The 16999-nt window shown below is 51.8% G+C and overlaps 1 protein-coding gene across 1 annotated transcript in view; it reads left to right on the top strand.

Annotated features, from left to right (window-relative positions):
• Positions 1-5018: 5018 nt before the first annotated feature.
• Positions 5019-16999, top strand: part of Ago2 (argonaute RISC catalytic component 2) — a 90635-nt gene continuing 78654 nt past the window's right edge. The window contains exon 1 of the mRNA XM_020157031.2: positions 5019-5102. Coding sequence (XP_020012620.1) covers positions 5081-5102 — 22 coding nt within the window. The 5' untranslated portion in view covers positions 5019-5080. The remainder of the gene's footprint in view (positions 5103-16999) is intronic.

The raw sequence follows: 16999 nt of genomic DNA, 5'->3' as shown, positions 1-16999 counted from the left end.
TGCTCTTTTGTCTTATTTAAGAAATCTAGCCAGCTAAGATGGCTCACACCTGTAATCCCACTTACTTGGGAGGCTGAAACAGTAAGGATCACTGTTTGAGACCTGCCTAGGCAAAAAACTTGTGAGACCCCATGTCACCCACTGGCTGGGTGCCATGGTGCACACCTGTCATCCTAGCTGCATAAGGAAGCACAAATAGGAGGACTGATGGACCCTATCTCAAAAATAACCACTGCCAGAAATGGCTGGGGGCGTGGCTCAAGTGGTAGAGCGCCTATGTGGCAATAGTGAGGCCCTAAGTTCCACACCCAGTACTGGCCTGGCTGTGCGTCTTAGTGGCTGATTCCTTGCTCTTGCCGGGTCGTACTGTAAGGTCTGGACGGGCCACAGTTCCTTTGATCACTCACCCATCAAAGACTAGCTGGTTGTGTCCAATTTGGGGCTGTCACAAACAAAGCTGCCATAAACACGAGCTGTGTCGTGGCTGCATGTTTAGGTTTCTGAGGTTGTAGGGACAGTCCCACCTGCAAGGCGGGAGGAGTCCCGTTTCTCCAGTGTTTGGTGTTGTCACTACTTTTTATTTTAGACGTTCTGGTAGATGCTCGTCGCTCCCTTCCTGTGGCTTTGGGCTGGCGTCCTCAGGGAATCGTCTTTTCGTGTCTGTGACTCCTATTCTCACCGGGTGCTCTTTGCCTGCTGACTCTGTGGTCTTCTGTGTCCTGGGACCACGCGGATACAAGATGTGCCAGCATTTTCTGCCCCGTGGTAGCTTCTCTTTTTAGCCTCCTTATGGGATCTCTCATGGAGCAAAAGCTTTCGCGTGGATGAAATCCAGGGTATCAAGTTTTCCTTTACGAATTGTGCTTTGCGGTCCAGTCTAAACACTGTTTGCCTAACCTCAGGAGCTCAAAGATTTCCTCCTACTTTTTTTCCCTAAAAGATAAATAGTTTTATATTTGACATTTGATGGGGAGTCAACCTGGAGAGCTGATTCCTCAGTCTGCCTCTTAATGACACCTCAGCTCTTCTCTCCTCATCAAAGAAAGGGAAGGACGCCTCCTGGAGTGCGGGGTCCCCTGGATCTACATCGCATGTGGCCCACTCCTGCTCTACTGTCCCCCACATCCGCAGCACCCCGGGGAGCCCAATGGACTCAGCGGCGCCCCCTGGAGTGGGGCAGAGAGCACTGAGTATTCAGGACCCTGAAGTAGCCAGTGGGTTCACAGAATGACAAAGTGGCTTCCATCTCACGGTGGGTCCCCACATAGAGGTTGCTTAGATGTGAGTTTTGTTCTATGATGACAGATAATTGTCAAGTCACAACTATGTTCTTGAGTTTTTGATTCAGAAAAATAAGCAATACTTTTATTCGGAGACAGTTAGCATGTGAAAGTTGGAGTGTGGCAGAGATCTCTAACTCAGTGTGGCCCAAACTTGCCCCTGGCACCTCTCAGATTGGTAACAGGCCGCATTCTGTCTGCTGCGGTCCAGGGTCTGCTCCCCCTAAAACGTAATCCACAGTTCTTGGAGGTGGTGCCTTGGGGAGGTAGTCAGCATTGATGAGGTCATGCCTCCACGTTGGCATTAGTGGTTTTATGAGCTGTGAGAGGAAGATCTGGCAGCCTGTTCTCTCACCACGTGGTGCCCCCTCCCCCGTCACGCCTTGACCTGTGCCAGCGCCATGCTCCAGGCCCACGAGCACATCAGCCTCTACTGTGAACTCCAGCTGCCGGATCCAGTTCTGGCAAGAGAACTGAGACAGCAACCCCACTTCCCTCCTCTTTGCAGAAGCACCATTCTTCATGCCTTGGTAACGCATCTGAGAAGGCCTGCAGTCATAAGCTTGTCTAGCGCTGTTGGACCCAGTATTTCTTAATGTGTTTAAATTTCACACCCTCTTTTATCATGTGCTGAGCGCGTTTTGGGAATGACTGGTTTATTCTGGTGCCCACATTCCAGTCTTGAAGGAACTAAGAGACCTCAAAGTTGAGAACTGTGCCAGCCATACAATCTCAGGAGCGTGATTTGGGCATTCCCCTTGGTCTCTCTTTCCTCTTCCCTGGGACACTTTTGCTCTAGACTGGGTGCGGTCAGTGTGCCCACCTGTGGACCAGCCTGCCTCTCTTCCCTGCTTGTGATGGAAGCCCATGGCATTTTGGAAGTACCAGGATCCCAAATACAGCACAAGCGCTGGGCGAGGCCCGGGGAGGAGGGTGGGGGGAGAGGAGCAGTGAGGACTGGGGAGGTTCTGGGCATGAGCGGATTAACTGGAGTCCCTGGGAGCAGGACCCTGCAGGCCGAGGGAGCTTCAAGCTCATTTGGCCGATGGGAGCCTAGGTGTGTGAGGAGCAGGTTGGGAGGAAGGGCACCTTGGAGCTCCAGGCGTAAGCCGTCTTGGGGTGGGGGGTGGGAGATGAGGTCATGGCAAGGGGCGGGGTCAAGGAGAGGACGGGCTACCTAGGAAAAGAGCTGGCAAAGAACACCCGGCGCCATCCATCCAGAGAGAGGATGGTGATGGCGTCCCTTTGCCAGCAGGGGGCGGAAAGTGTCCGGTCTCAGCAGAGAAGTGACACAATGAAGCGCGTACTGCTAGGAGACTGTGTTGCCCTGCCTCCTGGGAAGGAAGCTTAGCAACCAAGTTTCCCAGTAGCTGCTCCTGCCTCCCAGCCTTTTCCCAGGCTCTAGGGTTCAGCAGCCAACAGCAGAGCACCCAGGTCTCAGGGATTTGGGGCAGAGCCCTTTGTTTGTTTGTTCTGTTGTTGTTTTTGGCAGTACCAGGGTTTGAACTTCATGCCTTCTGCTTGAGGCAGGGGCTCTATCACTTGGGCCACAACTTGAGCCCTTTTTTGCTTTACCTTACTTTTTCAGATAGGATTTGGCATTTTTGCCTGGGCTGATCTGGACCACAGCCCTTCTATCTACAGCCTCCTGCATAGTTGGGACCACAGATGCTGCTGTGACACCCAGATTGTTGGTTGAAATGGGGTCTTGCTAACTTTCTCATTGGGCTGGCCTGGAACTGTGATCCTCCCAATCTTGGTGTGCTGAGTAGCTGGGATTGCAGGCTGGAGCTAATGTGACTGGCCTTGGGCAGGGGCCTTTCATGGATGTGTGAGGGAGCCAGAAGCAGAGCAGTGAGCACCTGGAGATGGGGGAATTTGTGAAGTGTTGTGCATTCTAGACAAGCTACAGCTTACGGATGTTGCAGATCCAACATGCTGGCTCCCTGAAGGGTGTAAGTTTAATTTCCTTGTTTGGGAACCGATTTTTTTTTTTTTTTTTGAGACAGGGTCTCAGTATAGCCCAGTCTGGCCATTGCCTCCCACAGGCTGGGATAACAGGCACATACCACTTTTACAGCTGGAGTCCTAGGGAAGAGCTGCGGGCTAGATTGGTGAGATGGTAAGATCCGCAGCTCCTGCAGCTCTTAGCTGCTGTGTTCTCCCTTGGCGGGCTGATTCCGTTCTGCAAGCACAATGGCTCCTGTCCTCTTCCACCGCTGTGGGTACCCCGTGGAGTCCAGGATTGGCTGGGTTGAGGAGTAACATGTTCTCTCCCACCTGGACTGCCTGGTGCTCAGAAATAGGTTTCATGATTTTTTTTTTTTTGGACTATATTGTTTGGACTGGTGTAAGACTCCTGGATCCCTCAAGCGATCCTCCTACCCTGCCACAGACTAGCTGGGACCACAGGCATGTGTCACCGCAACCAGCAGTGACCCACTTGTATCAACCCCTTGGTGAAGACTGATGTCCTTTTGAGTGTCTGGAGGGAGTCCTGGGTCCCTGCACGTAGGGGTGTCTTTTTTTTTGGGGGGGAGAAGTTTGGGGAGGGTTGAACTCAGGGCCTAGCGCTTGCTAGGTAGGTACGCTACCTCTTGAGCCACACTGCCAGCCCCTTAGGGGCTGAGGCCAAGAAGGAATAACCCTATTGGATACGCAACTCTTGTTTATCCTTCTGCCTAGGCCACCGCCATGGGCCGTGCACTCTATCAGCAACTGCTTCAGGTTTACAGGGTGAGGAATGGAGCCCGCAAAAATGTTAAAAGATGAGCAACGGATCGCGTTTCCCCTGTCTTCTAATCACTCACCAGTTAGGGGAGGAAGGCGGTACCCACTGTGGCTTCCCCAGAAAAGGCTCCAAACAGCAGCTGGACTAGGGGGACCTGAAGGGCCCGGCGCACCGGGGCAGGAGCAGCGCATTGCGGTAATAAGCGGGGAAGTACAGCAGTGCGTGGAGGGGCGCGAAGGGGTCCATGAAGCCAGGCGAGGGGGAGGCTGGGCTCCGACCGCTGGAAAGGGTAATTGTGGCTTTCATCGGATCCGTGACAGCGGCTACAATGTACTAAAAGCCTAACAGCACTCTTCAGGCGCTTCACACGGCTTATCTGGATTCTCCAGCCGCGCCGGGAGGTGGCGGTGTGGTCGCGCGCAAGGGCCGCGCCGCGCTCAGGTTCCAGCTCCGGGTGGGGCGGGGAGCTTCCCGACCTCAGGGTTCGTTAGCAACTTAAAGAAAGAGCCTGGCTGAGATGCTGGGGCGGGTGTCGCTGCCAGCACGCGGGTCCACGCCGCGCCGGCCCGCACCGGGGCGCGGCCAGCAGGGCCTGGTCTCCCGCCCGGGCTCGGGGCGCAGGGCTGCGCTGGCCGCGCTCCCCCGCGCTGGGGATCGACGTCGTTTCCCCCCCGGTGACAGCCAAGGGTCCCCGCGGGGCCTCGGCGTCCCACGCGATTCCCCCCGCCCCCCTCCCCACGAAGCCCGCGCGCCCGGCCCCTGACGCTGCCCCGCGGGTGCGCGCGCGCCTCCCGCCCCTCCCTCCTCGCCTCCCCGTCGCTCCTCCCCCTCCTCCCCCGCCCTCCTCCCCTCCCTCCCGTCGCCTCCCGCCTCCCCTCCCCCTCCGCGCCGCCCGCCGCCGCCTCCGCCCGCCGCCCCGGCCGCGTCGCGTAAACCTGTTTGGCTAGGCGGCCGCGCCGGGGCGGATCGTGCGGCCGGCGGCTCCCTCGCGGCTCGCGGCTCGCGGCGTCGGGGCCCGTGGCGCGCGCGCGGCCGGCCCTCGGCCCCGGAGCCCCTCGGCGGCGCCACCATGTACTCGGGAGCCGGCCCCGGTGAGTCCTCGCGCTCGCGCCGCCCGGCCCCTCGCGCTCCTCCGCGGGGCCGCGGCGGTTGGCGGCCGGGTCGGGTTCCTGGGGTCGGGGCGGGGGTGTTGCGGGGGTGGGGGGTTGGAAATCGCGGGGCCCGGACGCCCGTTTCCTCGGCCTCCGCCGCGGCCCCGCGAGTGTGGTCGGGGCGCCCCGCGCGGCCTGGCCCTGCCGGCGCCTCGGGCCTGAGTCCCTGCCCGGAGCCCGGCGGGCGGCGAGGCCCGGCCCGGCTGGACTGGAGTGCGCCGTAGGCCCGAGGCTCGCCTCGCCCGGCCTCCCGGCCTCCCGGACGGACGCGGGGCTCGGCGCCGGCCGGGCGAGGACGCGGCTGCCGGCCCCGAACCGAGCCGCGGCGAGCCTGGGGTGCTCGGTTTCGGTTTTCTTCCTGCCAGCGCTTCTGCGGCGGCCCTTCTTGAAAAGAAAGTCTGGAAGCGCTGAATTTGGCCCTTTGCTGTTGGTATTTAGGACTGAGGGCTGCAAAGGCTGGGAAGCCGTACCCCGAAACCCCAAAACTGCGTGCGCGACTCATTTCCATTCCACACACGCCGTCCTCTTATTCAAGTGCTAATTGCCCTTTCTAATTTACTAAAGCGGGAGGCGATGGTGGTTTCTTGAGCACCGCTCCCCCCGCCCCAGTCAGTCTTTCTTTGGAAAAGTTCCAAAAAAACTTAAAGCAGTAACACGTTTTCCCCCGTTTTCATTGCGGAGTGGGAGGGCGGGTTACTTCCCGGGCTAAGGAAACAGTCGAGTGTTCTGTGCGATTTCGCCCTCTCCCGCCAGGCACGTGGCTCCTACATTTCCCGGTGTCCCTACTTGGATGGGGCTTCGCCTGCCCCCCTTTGTCCGCCAGGCTCCAGCCCGCCGGCCGCCCCGCCATCCTGGCTTGTCTACCTGGCCCAGGGCTGGGTGGGTCACACCCCCGGTAGTATGCAGACCTACTGTAAATTGTGGGGTCTAGGAGCTTCCCTGATCCACTTGGGTCCCGTGGTGGTGGCCCAACCGTTGTGTCTATGCCTGGTGAATTCTGAGTTTCTTTTTTTTTCCCCCTGATGTCACTTAGCTTGTCCAAGGCTGTCTGATTTTAAATCCTTAAGAGGTTCTCAACAGTTTGGTTCAAGAATGGTTTAACCCTGCATCTGGAGATACCAGGGTCCTACGGCAGATGTTGGCCTCTGGAGACCCTAGGCTGCCTCCCCACGCCCTGTGAAGTGTGTAGTGAGAGTCCTCCAGCTCAGCAGATGTTAGCCAGGAGGCTGTATGTTTTTGTTTTTGTTTTTTTCCTTCAGATTATCAGTTTAAAAGTTGGAATCCCAGAAAAAAAGTGAAGAATCTTGAGGAGGAAGGTCAAACTCTCCTCTTGTGTTTTATGCGTTGATCCATTCACTGAGGCTCAGAGAGGTTAAGAACTGCCAAGGTCATGGAGCCAGCTAGCATTAGGATAATAGGACTCCCCTCCTGAGCTGATTCTCTGTACCCTCATTAGAACAGTGGCTTTCCTTCCCTTTTGACCTTGACCCACAGTAAGAAATACCTGTTAGGTCTAGACTAGACCGACCCATGCCCACACACTGAATTTGAAGTAACAGTTCCAGGAAGCAAGACTGAGGCTGGCGGTGTGCTGTGCCTTGGATACTGGCCGGCCTCTTGCATTTTAAAGACTGCTTGAGCCACCACTGGATGTCCAGGTTCATCTCTGTTCACCAGCTGCTTTGAAGATGGCTGCTGTGGTGTCCGCCTCTGCTTTGTGGCCTGGTGGGAGACAGTCCCTTTTAACCAGGCAGCTTTGGTTTCAGAAAAATGCTTGTAGGATAATTCCTGGCTAATGGCAGGATGGGAGTGAACCCAAATTTCAGGTGTATGAATGTTCTGTGCTTGTAAGGCTGGGTACCGTTCAGTTGTTTTTCTACATGCTGAGGCTTTTAATTTTGTTTAAGAGGAGTTTTGGAATAGAATTTCTTCAATGAGGCGCTTTATCATCGTATTTTCTAATTTAGAATAATGAAAAGACATTGGATCCCAGTTGTGGAAAAGTCACAAATAGTTTTGCTGCTTCTAATCATAAAATTTACGAGGCAGCTTACTATGTAAATTAACTTTAAAAACATAGTTCACAGTAAGTAATCCTATTAGAAGTATATTATGCCTGCTGCAAACAAATACTGTTGCATATTTAAAATGAGTGTGTTGGCACTGGAGTTAGGAATTTTACTTTCTTCATGTTTCTGAACTGCTGGGAAGTTAGTGGTTTAAGATAGGTGGGTTTTCCACTCACCCTGAAACTCCAGAGATGACAGTTTGTTGTGGTTTCTTTGTTTCCCCTAAAAGGTCTTAAACAGTATCTAGGGGGATTGTGGCCTCCAAGGGGTTGCTTCTCTGGGTTTGCTTGCTCCACTCCTCTCCCCATTTGCTACAAAGTAACCAAACTGGGTTGCCAGTTGTCTAAATTGGATTGTGACTGAGAATGCCACCTTTATTATGGTTTCCAGTGCTACTTAACTCCCCCTGAACCCTCTTTCTCCCAGACCCTCAGTTTCTCATTGAAGATGTGGTCAGTTCTCCCAGTGACAGTGCCCTGCTGCCATGCAGCTTATCAGCCTGTGCCCGAGTCAAGCTGCTGAGGGTGAGAAGGCATGGCAGTGTGGCTGGCTGTGCAGAATCTCCCCAGGGTCTATCATAAGCCTTGGGGAAGAAAAGAGATGTAAAAGCTTTGACTCTTTTTAAGCTGTACAGTTTTAAGAAGCATCATTATTTGTGGTCCTGGGGATGGAACCCCGGGAACCCTGCTCCTTGCACATGCTAGACAAGCGCTCTACCAGTGGGCTACCTCCCCTTCCCCTGCCCAGTCTTTTTTAACATTTAGTCTTTGTATCAAAAGCTTTACTATCGGCTTTAATCTTTGAGTTAAGTAACTGTTGGAGCATGCCAGTCTGATAAAATGTTTTTTTGTTTGTTTGTTTTTTTTACTTTGTGAATTGTTATTTATTGTGAACTTTGAAAAGGTAACACTTTTTTTTTTCTTTTTTGGTGTCATAGGGTTTGAACTCAGGGCCTCACGCTTGCTAGGCAGGGCACTCTGACTCCTTGATCCACTCTGCCAGCCTTGGTTGTGATTTGTGTGTGTGTGATGGGTTTTTCAAGATAGGGTCTCACAAACTATTTTGCCCAGGCTGGCTTTGAACCTCAATCCTACTGAACTCTGCCTCTTGAGTAGCTCAGTTTATAGGTGTGAGCCACCACATAACCCTTGTTTTTTTGTTTCTGTTAAATAATTTTCAAAACAGGAAAGTGAAGTAACCAAACCCAGCAGTTACTAGCAATATCTACCTTGGCTTCTAAGGTGCCCCCTTTGTGAACATTTTCTAAAATGGACTCCAAACCTGTCATTTCATCCCTGATACATAAGTGCATGCAAACTGCAGGGTTCTTGTTTTTTTTTTTTTTTTGAGATAGAGCCTCACTGTGTGGCTCAGACTGGCCTTGAACTTGAGCCTCCTGCTTCAGCCTTGAGTGTTTGGCTTACAGGTGCGCCCTGCCACGTCTAGCTAGTGCAGGACCCTTGTCACACCAGGTGGTCATCAGTTCTCTCATCCTCAGAAATGAAAGTATAGTTATTTTTATTTAAAATTTTATTTATTTTGCAGTGCTGCGAACCAGGGTCTTGCACTTGCTAGGCAAGTGCTCTCCCACTGAGTATATTCCCAGACAGGTGTTTTAAATCCTGGATTTCACACAGGAATTTGGGTTTCTTACTCTTTACCAAAGCCGTGAAAGTTAGGCTCCCTGCTCCCTGCGTTCATTTTCTTACATTTAAGTGTTTTGGTTTTGTTTTGTTTTGCTTTGTTTTGTTTTTGTGATACTGGGTATTGAACTCAGAGCTCCATGCTTGCTAGGGAAGACATTTAACTTCTTGAAAGTCTCTTTTCCTCAGAGTAGGTGTCTCTCTTGAAATTTTTTTTTCTCTTATTAGTTGTTCTAAAAAGAGCCTCGTTCAAAATCCTTCCTGGGTGTCTGTATTCTGTTGACGGGCTGATTGGGGACCCACTTGCTCCTGGTCTTGGTTCTGCTAAACTTACCCTAAAGGATCTCTTTGGACAGGTCACTTTGTGACTTTAATTTACAGGCACTGCAGCAGCCTGTGTTTCTCTGGCACCCTTTCAGCAAAAGTGACATAATGTGTAGAAAACAGGAATGCTACTTGTGGATGTTGTGTGGTTTTCCCCTTGCAATTATTAAAACAAGATGAGTTTTTTCTGTCCCCAGGCTTGGGCTCAGGTATGAGAGGGGAGCCAGGTTCTGTCCCCCACTCACCCTCTCCCTTTATCTCTTCCCAACCACTCTGCACTTTGCCAGCTTTACTATCTCTCCCTCGTTGGGGATGGCTGGCCCAGCCCCCACCTGGCGAGTGCCTGCCGCAGAATACTGTTTGAATTTCTTCACTTTCCTCCCCAAAAGTTGAAGAACCTGAGCCCACTATGGTCCCTTACTTTTTTGTGACCAAATAACCATGCCCTTTTAGTTTACCTGCCAGTAGGGCTGTACCCAGTGCCTGTCCAGCTTATTATCTGGACCGAGAACTTCTAAAGTAAAATGGGATGATGGTAATTAGTTTACATGCAAGGACTGGCCACCTTGGGACTGCTGACCTGTGACTGAAGGCTGGTGTCGGGTTCATTAGTAGGCTTGGACACTTGTTTTCACTCCTGCAGTCCACAGGGTCCTCATGTCTGAGGGCGGGAGTGTGCTGTCTTTGATGGTTGTACCGAGGGGTGCCATCGCAGTCCTGAGCAGGGACCCCACCAGTCTGAGGTAGGCCACCAGGCTTCCAGGTGTCTGCCGAGAACACAGCACCATCCTGCCCTGGGGGATGCGGGACTGTGATCACAAAACCTCAGCTCCCACCTTGTTCTCATCCACCTGTGTGGTGTGGGGCATTTGCCCTCTGCATTTGTGGGTCAGTTCCTCATCTGTGATAGGGACTGTGACCCAGATAGCTCATGTCCCCTGCATCTGTGGGTCCTTTGATTTGGATGCTGCTCTCTCCCCTTCCCACATGGCCATGGCTGTGGTTAACCAAAACAAGGAGTAAGGAGGACCTGCAGGCTGTGGGGAGGCAGGTGGCAGACAGCACTGTGTTGGTCTGTTGAGTTGGGGTGCTGAGGGGCAAGACCTAAGGCTTCTATGGTCAGGAGAAGGAGGGATGGGGACTGTGGGGGGCTGCCGTAGGGTTGTTTATGTTTGGTGTGCTCAGTAGCCCAGCCAGGCCCTGGCCTGGATGAACCTGGCAGAGGATCCAGAATTACCTCAAGGTCTTTGCCCCTGAAGACCTAGGGAATGGATTGTGTCTGTGTGTCTGTGTCCCAGGTGGACACAAAGCAGGCCAGAGCAGACCTCAGGGAACAGACATCAGGGTGGGGCCAAGGGAGGAGCCCATGCCAGAGACCTGGAGGACCACCCCAAGAGGGAGTTTGCCAGCCCCTGGGGACACATTTCTAGGAGTTGGTGAGTTGGGTGTCCTAGAGAGGACCGTGTAATGGACTAAAAGGAGTTAACTGTGGCTGTCTCCCGCAAAGGCTCAAAGGACTGATTCAGTGACCATCCTTCCTGGGGGTGACTCTAGGTAGTGGTGGTGACAGCGTGTCCACTCCTTCACAGAAGGGACCTTGCAGGGTTATCACTGGGGCTCAGCATGTGCAGTGGAAATTGGGCTTGATCCATCTTTAACCACCTGTAGCCAAAAGCAGGCAGAACTGTAGCAAGGCTTAGAGACAGCCAGAGTTGGGCAAGGTGGCTCCTGACCCAACAAACTTGTGAGAGTCCTTCTGCAGCAGTGACCAGGACAAGATTTTTGCTACTTTCCAAGTCATTTCTGGGCATTTCAACTCTGAATTCTAGTGTTTATGCACTTGGAACTAGTATAGAGAAGGTGGTACAGCAAACCTTGCCCTGACAGTTGCTCATGAAGAGGTCAAAGTCATAACCTCTGCAGGTCTTTATCAGTCTTGACTCACAAAGGAAAATTATACAGCCATTGGACTTTTAGCTTCACAATGTCAAGCCTGTGTGCAGGTGGAGGAGCTGGAACCCAGTGAGCCTGAGATGGTCTGAGGAGCTGCTGGGAATTCCTGCTTTGGTTAGTGGGTTAGTTCTTATGTAACTGAGCTTACACAGGGGTCAGTGCTAGTGTAAGTAGGGTGCTCTTGGTGTATACTTTGGGGTTATTGCCTCAGTCACAGGTACAGTGATTGCTGCTCCCTTTGTGTCACGCTTGGGCTTCTCAGGGTCTTTGCCAATTCCCTCCTGGGCACAGCCCCACAACTGTGCAGCGGCAGCAGTGCCTGAGGAAGCAGAGCCAGGCTTTCAGAAATGGCAGTTTCCCCGGGTCTTAGAGCTCGCAGGTGGTGACATAATTTATATTTTTGTGGAAACAAAGGAATTAATAGATTGATACAAGTAAAAAGTCCAAGGTGATGAGAGCGCTAACTTGGGACAAATCCAGAGTGTTGGTGCCTGGAGCTCCTGGGAATTGTTGGGTGTTGCTGTGACCTGTGAGCTGCAGGCTTGATGGTCCAGGGCAGGCCGGTCTTCCTTGCATCCTGGCTGCAAGGTTGGGTGCTTCACTTCCCGCTGGGATTCCCCAGTTCCCTCTTCATGGAGACAAACACTTGACCACGTGAGACAGCACAGACGCTGTGCAGCCACTCTCCGTGTGTACGGCCCCTAGAAAGTGCCAGCTAGCCATCACTGCTTCTCCAGCTGCCAGGTCCCTCAGATTTCTGCAGGTGCGGCAGAAAGGTGGGGAGATGCTTCTCTTCCCTGACTCTGTTGACCTCTGGGTCTTTACTTTGCAAGCAGGGAAGGAAAAACATTTAGGAAGCCATATCCCAGACAGCTTAGTGTATTGCCTGGTTAAAAAGACCTAAGGCTCTCTAGTAGGAAATCTCTGGAAAAAAAAGAAAATAAACAAATAAAAACCAGAAGGACCTAAGGGATCAGGGTGGAAGCAGGGAGACCTGCCTGGTGGGAGCATTCCAGGGCCTGAAAGAACATGCCCTTCCCCCAGCTAGGATGGTGTGCTGTGGTTGACCTTGTTCTCCCTCGAGCCCTGGTCATGTTTCTGTCCCTTAGTGCAGGCTCCAGCTCTATCATTTTATTTACAAATGTTCTGGAAGAGAGCACTGTGGGGAGAGGGTGTACGTGGGTCTGTTCACCACCCTCAGAATGAGGCTACCACCCTGTTAGCAAGCAGCTGAGGGGACACTCACTGTGGCCACGCAGCGTTCAAGTCACCCTGATTGTGGTTGTCACGTGCTGTGGATGTCCTGTGGACTTCCTCTGGATGGCACTAGGATGCAGGGACCTGCAGCTTTCTCTGTTTTGCTCCCTGGCTGGGTTTGCTATCATGTGTCCTGTAGCCAGGACCTGGCAATTGCATGCCTTGGATAGAGTGCATGTATCCCTCTGTCCTGTGTGCACCGTGTGCTCCTGCCTGTCAGTGATCATACCTGTGGGTGGCTGACATGGCTCTGTTTTCCCGCTTGCTTTGGCAGCTGCCTTGCTGCAGGCAGGGCTGCCAGGTGTTGCGCTGCTCCTGCTGTTGATGGCCCATCCCTGGGTGCTGTTGATTCATCAGAGCTCATTGCACACGGATGTTCTGGTTCTACTTCTACAAGTGAGCCCTTCCCTGCTCGGCCATTGGGTTTGGGTGTATTTCAAGGGCAGGAGGAGGGCTAGTGAGTGGCATGAAACTGCACAGGTGTGTGTGGATGCAAGTGAGGCTGGAGGATGCAGTGCTGAGGGAGCCACTTGTGGCTCTGTGGGCAGTGGGGACCCAGGGTGTTGGGCAGGTAGGTGACAGGCCCAGCCCTGCTGGCCATGCCTAAGTGGAAGCAGGGGGAGGGCAGGAGGCTCTAAGGAGGGTGGAGGCGAGAGACTGGCCTCTGGGTATAGTGGGAAGGTTAGGGGCCTCAGGGTGCAGGCAGGATGAATGCCAGGGGATTTTTACGGGTGCAGGAGGAGAAAAGCCATGGGGTTCACTTTGCATATTTTGGTACCCAGTGTGTTTTGCCCTATGGTAGCCTCTGATGTCTGCCTCCTTCCTGCTTCCTCTGGTTGTAAGCTCCTTGCTTCCCGGTATCATCTGGGTTGCCTTCTGTCTACTTACCAGAGTCTGCCCTTAGTTTAAGAAATGCACTAAAAGGGGCTGACGGAATGGTTCAAGTAATAAAGTCCTGCCTAGCAAGCGTGAGGCCCTGAATTCAAACCCTAGTGCTGCCAAAAAAAAAAAAAGGAATGGATTAAAGGGTAAGAAGTTGATTCTGTGCATTGAAACTTGTTTGTGCTTTTGAAGAATCCCACAGGCACCTCCCCCTCACCATGCTTTTCCTTATTGTGGTCCTTCTTCCAGTGTTGTCTAGGTCCTTGGTGGTGGAAGTGGTGGCTCTCCTCTGTCCTGCTGTGTGGGATGGGAGGCACCATCTGTCCATCCTCACGGTGAGCAGGGCCATGTTAAATGTTGTGGAATGACATGGACCACGGTGGCCTCTCATGACAGTCCTCACTCAAGTGGGGAGTGTATGGACAGGACATAGACCTCAGCGGGCATATGGTAAGATGGTGCTTGCCAGGCTCCCAGCCTCCACCTCTGTGTGGGGAGCAAACCAGCAGTAGGTGGGCTGTCCCTTCTGGGCTGTGCAGCTTGAGAAGATGCCCTGGCCTGTTCTGTGCTCAGTGTCCCTTTGTGTAAAATGAGGACAAAGATGATGAATTCAGGTCATAGTGTTCCACCCAGTTGGGCAGTAGCAGACTCTTGGTCCCGTGACCTGCTCTGGATGTGACTTGGGGACTGAATAAGGATTTGTGGTTTCCCTGAATAGGGATGTCCTTTGATAGGGAGTCTGGTTTTTCCTGAGGCTGGTAAGCCACCTGCTTCAAAGGGTGAAGTTCTAGAAGTGAACTAAGGAAAAATTGGATGTCTTGGGGGGACGACAATTCTTGGAAAAAATGAATGCTGCAAAGTAAATAAAAGTGATGTTCAGAACCTGTGTGGCACTGCGTGTGTATGGTGGGTGTGTTTAGAAGCAAAGCATCAAGCTGGGTTGGCCTTTGGAGGGCTTTGAATTTCATCCCATTGGGTCATCTCACCTGAGGTGGTCCAGGCTTCTTGGTGAGGGCAGTGTGAAGAGTTTATCAGTGTCTGCCACAGAGGGTGCAGAGGTGGTGCCCTGGGTGCCTGGCTCTGCCCTCCTGCAGACACAATTCAGGATGACGTTGAAGGTATAGGTTGTAAGACAGCTCTCCTAAGCTTTGCCCATGGACCAGGTGTAAGTTTATGAACATTATTTGAAGAGTGGCTTTCATTTTATTTTTATACCCTTTTTAATCAAAATAAGGTATTTTTAAGTTCAAGTTCATAGAATAACAATTGTTAAGAACCTTGCAAAGTCACCTTTCATACTGACTAACCTCAAATGGAGCTGTGGATGGCTTTCTTCACTTTGATTCGCCTCCTCAGACACAGCCCCTGTGGGAAGGCTCTTCCTAGTCTTGACCTCTAGCCTGCTGTGTATGTGGCTTGTGTGGTCTGGTCCAGCTTGGTCTGCATCATTAACACAGGGAGAAGAAAAAGGGTAAGTGTTCCACAGGGAGGAAGTTCTTCTTTTAAAGTGAAATTCAAGTCCCATACCATTTGAAAGTGAGCAGGTGCTGGCATTTACTGCAGTCACAGTGTGGTATAACCATCACCTTTACCTGGTTCCAAAATATTTCATTGCCCCAAAAGAAAACCCTGGGCCAATTAAACAGTCACCCCTCCCCCAGCCTCTGGAAGCCATCAGTCTGGTCTGTTGCTATGGATATGCCTGTTCTGGATATTGTTATGAATGGAGTCATGCAATATGTAACCTTTTGTGTCTGGCTGCTTTTGATTAACAGTATGTTCTCAAGGTTCAAGGTTTTGCCTATATCAGAACTTCATTTCCTTCTTTCTTTTCTCTCTTCCCTCCCCTCCCCCCACTTTCCTCTTCTCTCAGCTGGTTCTTTCTGTGTTACCCAGGCTGCTCTGGAACTCTTGGGCTCAGTGATCTTGTGGCCTGAGCTGCCCCAGTAGTGGGGACTATAGGTGCATGCCACCACGCCTGCTCTGAGCTTCAGTTCCTTTTTCTTGCCCAGTATTTCTTTGTATGGACACACCACAACTTATCCATTATTCCTTTTGGCTATTACTAATGATGCCCCTCTGAACATTTGGAAACAAGATTTTTGTGTGGACACATTTTGTTTCTCTTGTGCATATTCCTGCCAGTGGATTTGTTGGGTTATATGGTAACTCTGTAACTTTTTGAGGAACTGACACACCATTTTTCTTCCCACTAGCAATATACAAAGGCTTAGTTTCTCTACATCCTTGCCAACACTTGACCTCTCAGCTTTTCAGAAAGTGAAGCTCTTAAGTAATAAACAATTTGTGGCATATTGTATTAGTTACTAAACTGGGGGAAAATGTTAGATTTATGTGTGTTTCCCCCAGAATGATAAGAAATATAAGGTACATTCATTCCTTTATGCCAGAATGTAGAGTTTTTGGAACCAGGATAACTATACGAACACAGTAAAGGTAAACATAACTTAAGAGGCAGAAAACAAGAGGCCAGAATTCAGATTCAGTCCTGGGGGGTCTAATGACAGAGAGGGCAGAACTAATTCAAGTTCCTGCCCTGTGCTGGGTGGGAGTCCTTTCTGCTGCTGGGGAGAACTGTGAGTGCAGGCAGACTTGGCTCCTGCTGCCAAGCTCACTGAGTTGTGAATACTGGTGAGAGCCAAGTGGTCACTCAAACCCATGGAATATTGCAAGTGTCTCTCACAGGGCAGGTGGGGTGCAGGGTATAGTCTGCTGGCTGGGAAGGGAAATTGTGGGGCGGAGCCTGCCATGGGCCCTGCGGCTCCCTCCAGAGTGATGATGGGAAGCCAATGAAAAAGACAAGCAGGTGCACAGTTGTCTGTCATATGTGTCATTTGTCCAGGATTGAGAAAGACAGATGCAAGGGGTGAGGGCAGATGTTAGGAAGGCGCTGTGGGTTTGGTTTGAATGGGTCCAGTTCAGTGAGCGAAGAGACTTACCAACTTAGAGAAAAAAAATGTTTTTTTGGTGGCACTGGGTTTGAACTCAGGGCCTCATGCTTGCTAGGCAGGTACTTATCAGTTGAGAACTCTGCCAGCCCTGAAAAAAAATTTTGATGGACTTTTTATTGTGGAAAAATTGAAATATATAGAAAAGTAGAGGAGAAAATATGAGAACCCTTCCCATGACCATCAGGCTTCAGGAATGAAGTCCAGCCCCGTGCAGCCCTTCTTCATGTTGTGCAGCATCAAAATTCCACTGAGCTACACCCCAGCCCCATAAGCATTGTTTTAATTGCTCAAAATGATTTCAGACTTAGGGACAGTGGTCAGAGTGGTCCAAAGTTGAGCTAGCTCCCCAGAATGTCACGATTTTGTCTAAATCAGGACAGTTTTGGAAACCGGGAAAGTTCAGAAAGTTCATCTTGCTGCAGTGCTCTGACCTCATTTGCAGGTCGGATGCACATTTGGCTGTTTGTCCATCGCCTGTTTTTCTGGAACCCTTTCCAATATGTTGCCTGTGTTTTGTCTCTTGTGACATTTACATGAGAGCTCTTTATCTTGATGCGCCCACTGGAGTATTTCCCTTCTGACTACCAGATGTTTCAGGCTCATCCTGCATCCTTCCTGCCCCTGCCCATTTTATCAGTGGAGAGTGGGGATTAGAAGCCAAGAGCTGGGGCACTGGGTGCTCATTGCTGCTTGGATGTCCTTCTGGTTCTCTCGGTGGCCAGAACTGGGAACCATGC

The sequence above is a fragment of the Castor canadensis genome, chromosome 3 (assembly GCF_047511655.1).
Source record: "Castor canadensis chromosome 3, mCasCan1.hap1v2, whole genome shotgun sequence".
Lineage (NCBI taxonomy): Eukaryota > Metazoa > Chordata > Mammalia > Rodentia > Castoridae > Castor > Castor canadensis.
This window is presented reverse-complemented; position numbering and strand designations above follow the sequence as displayed.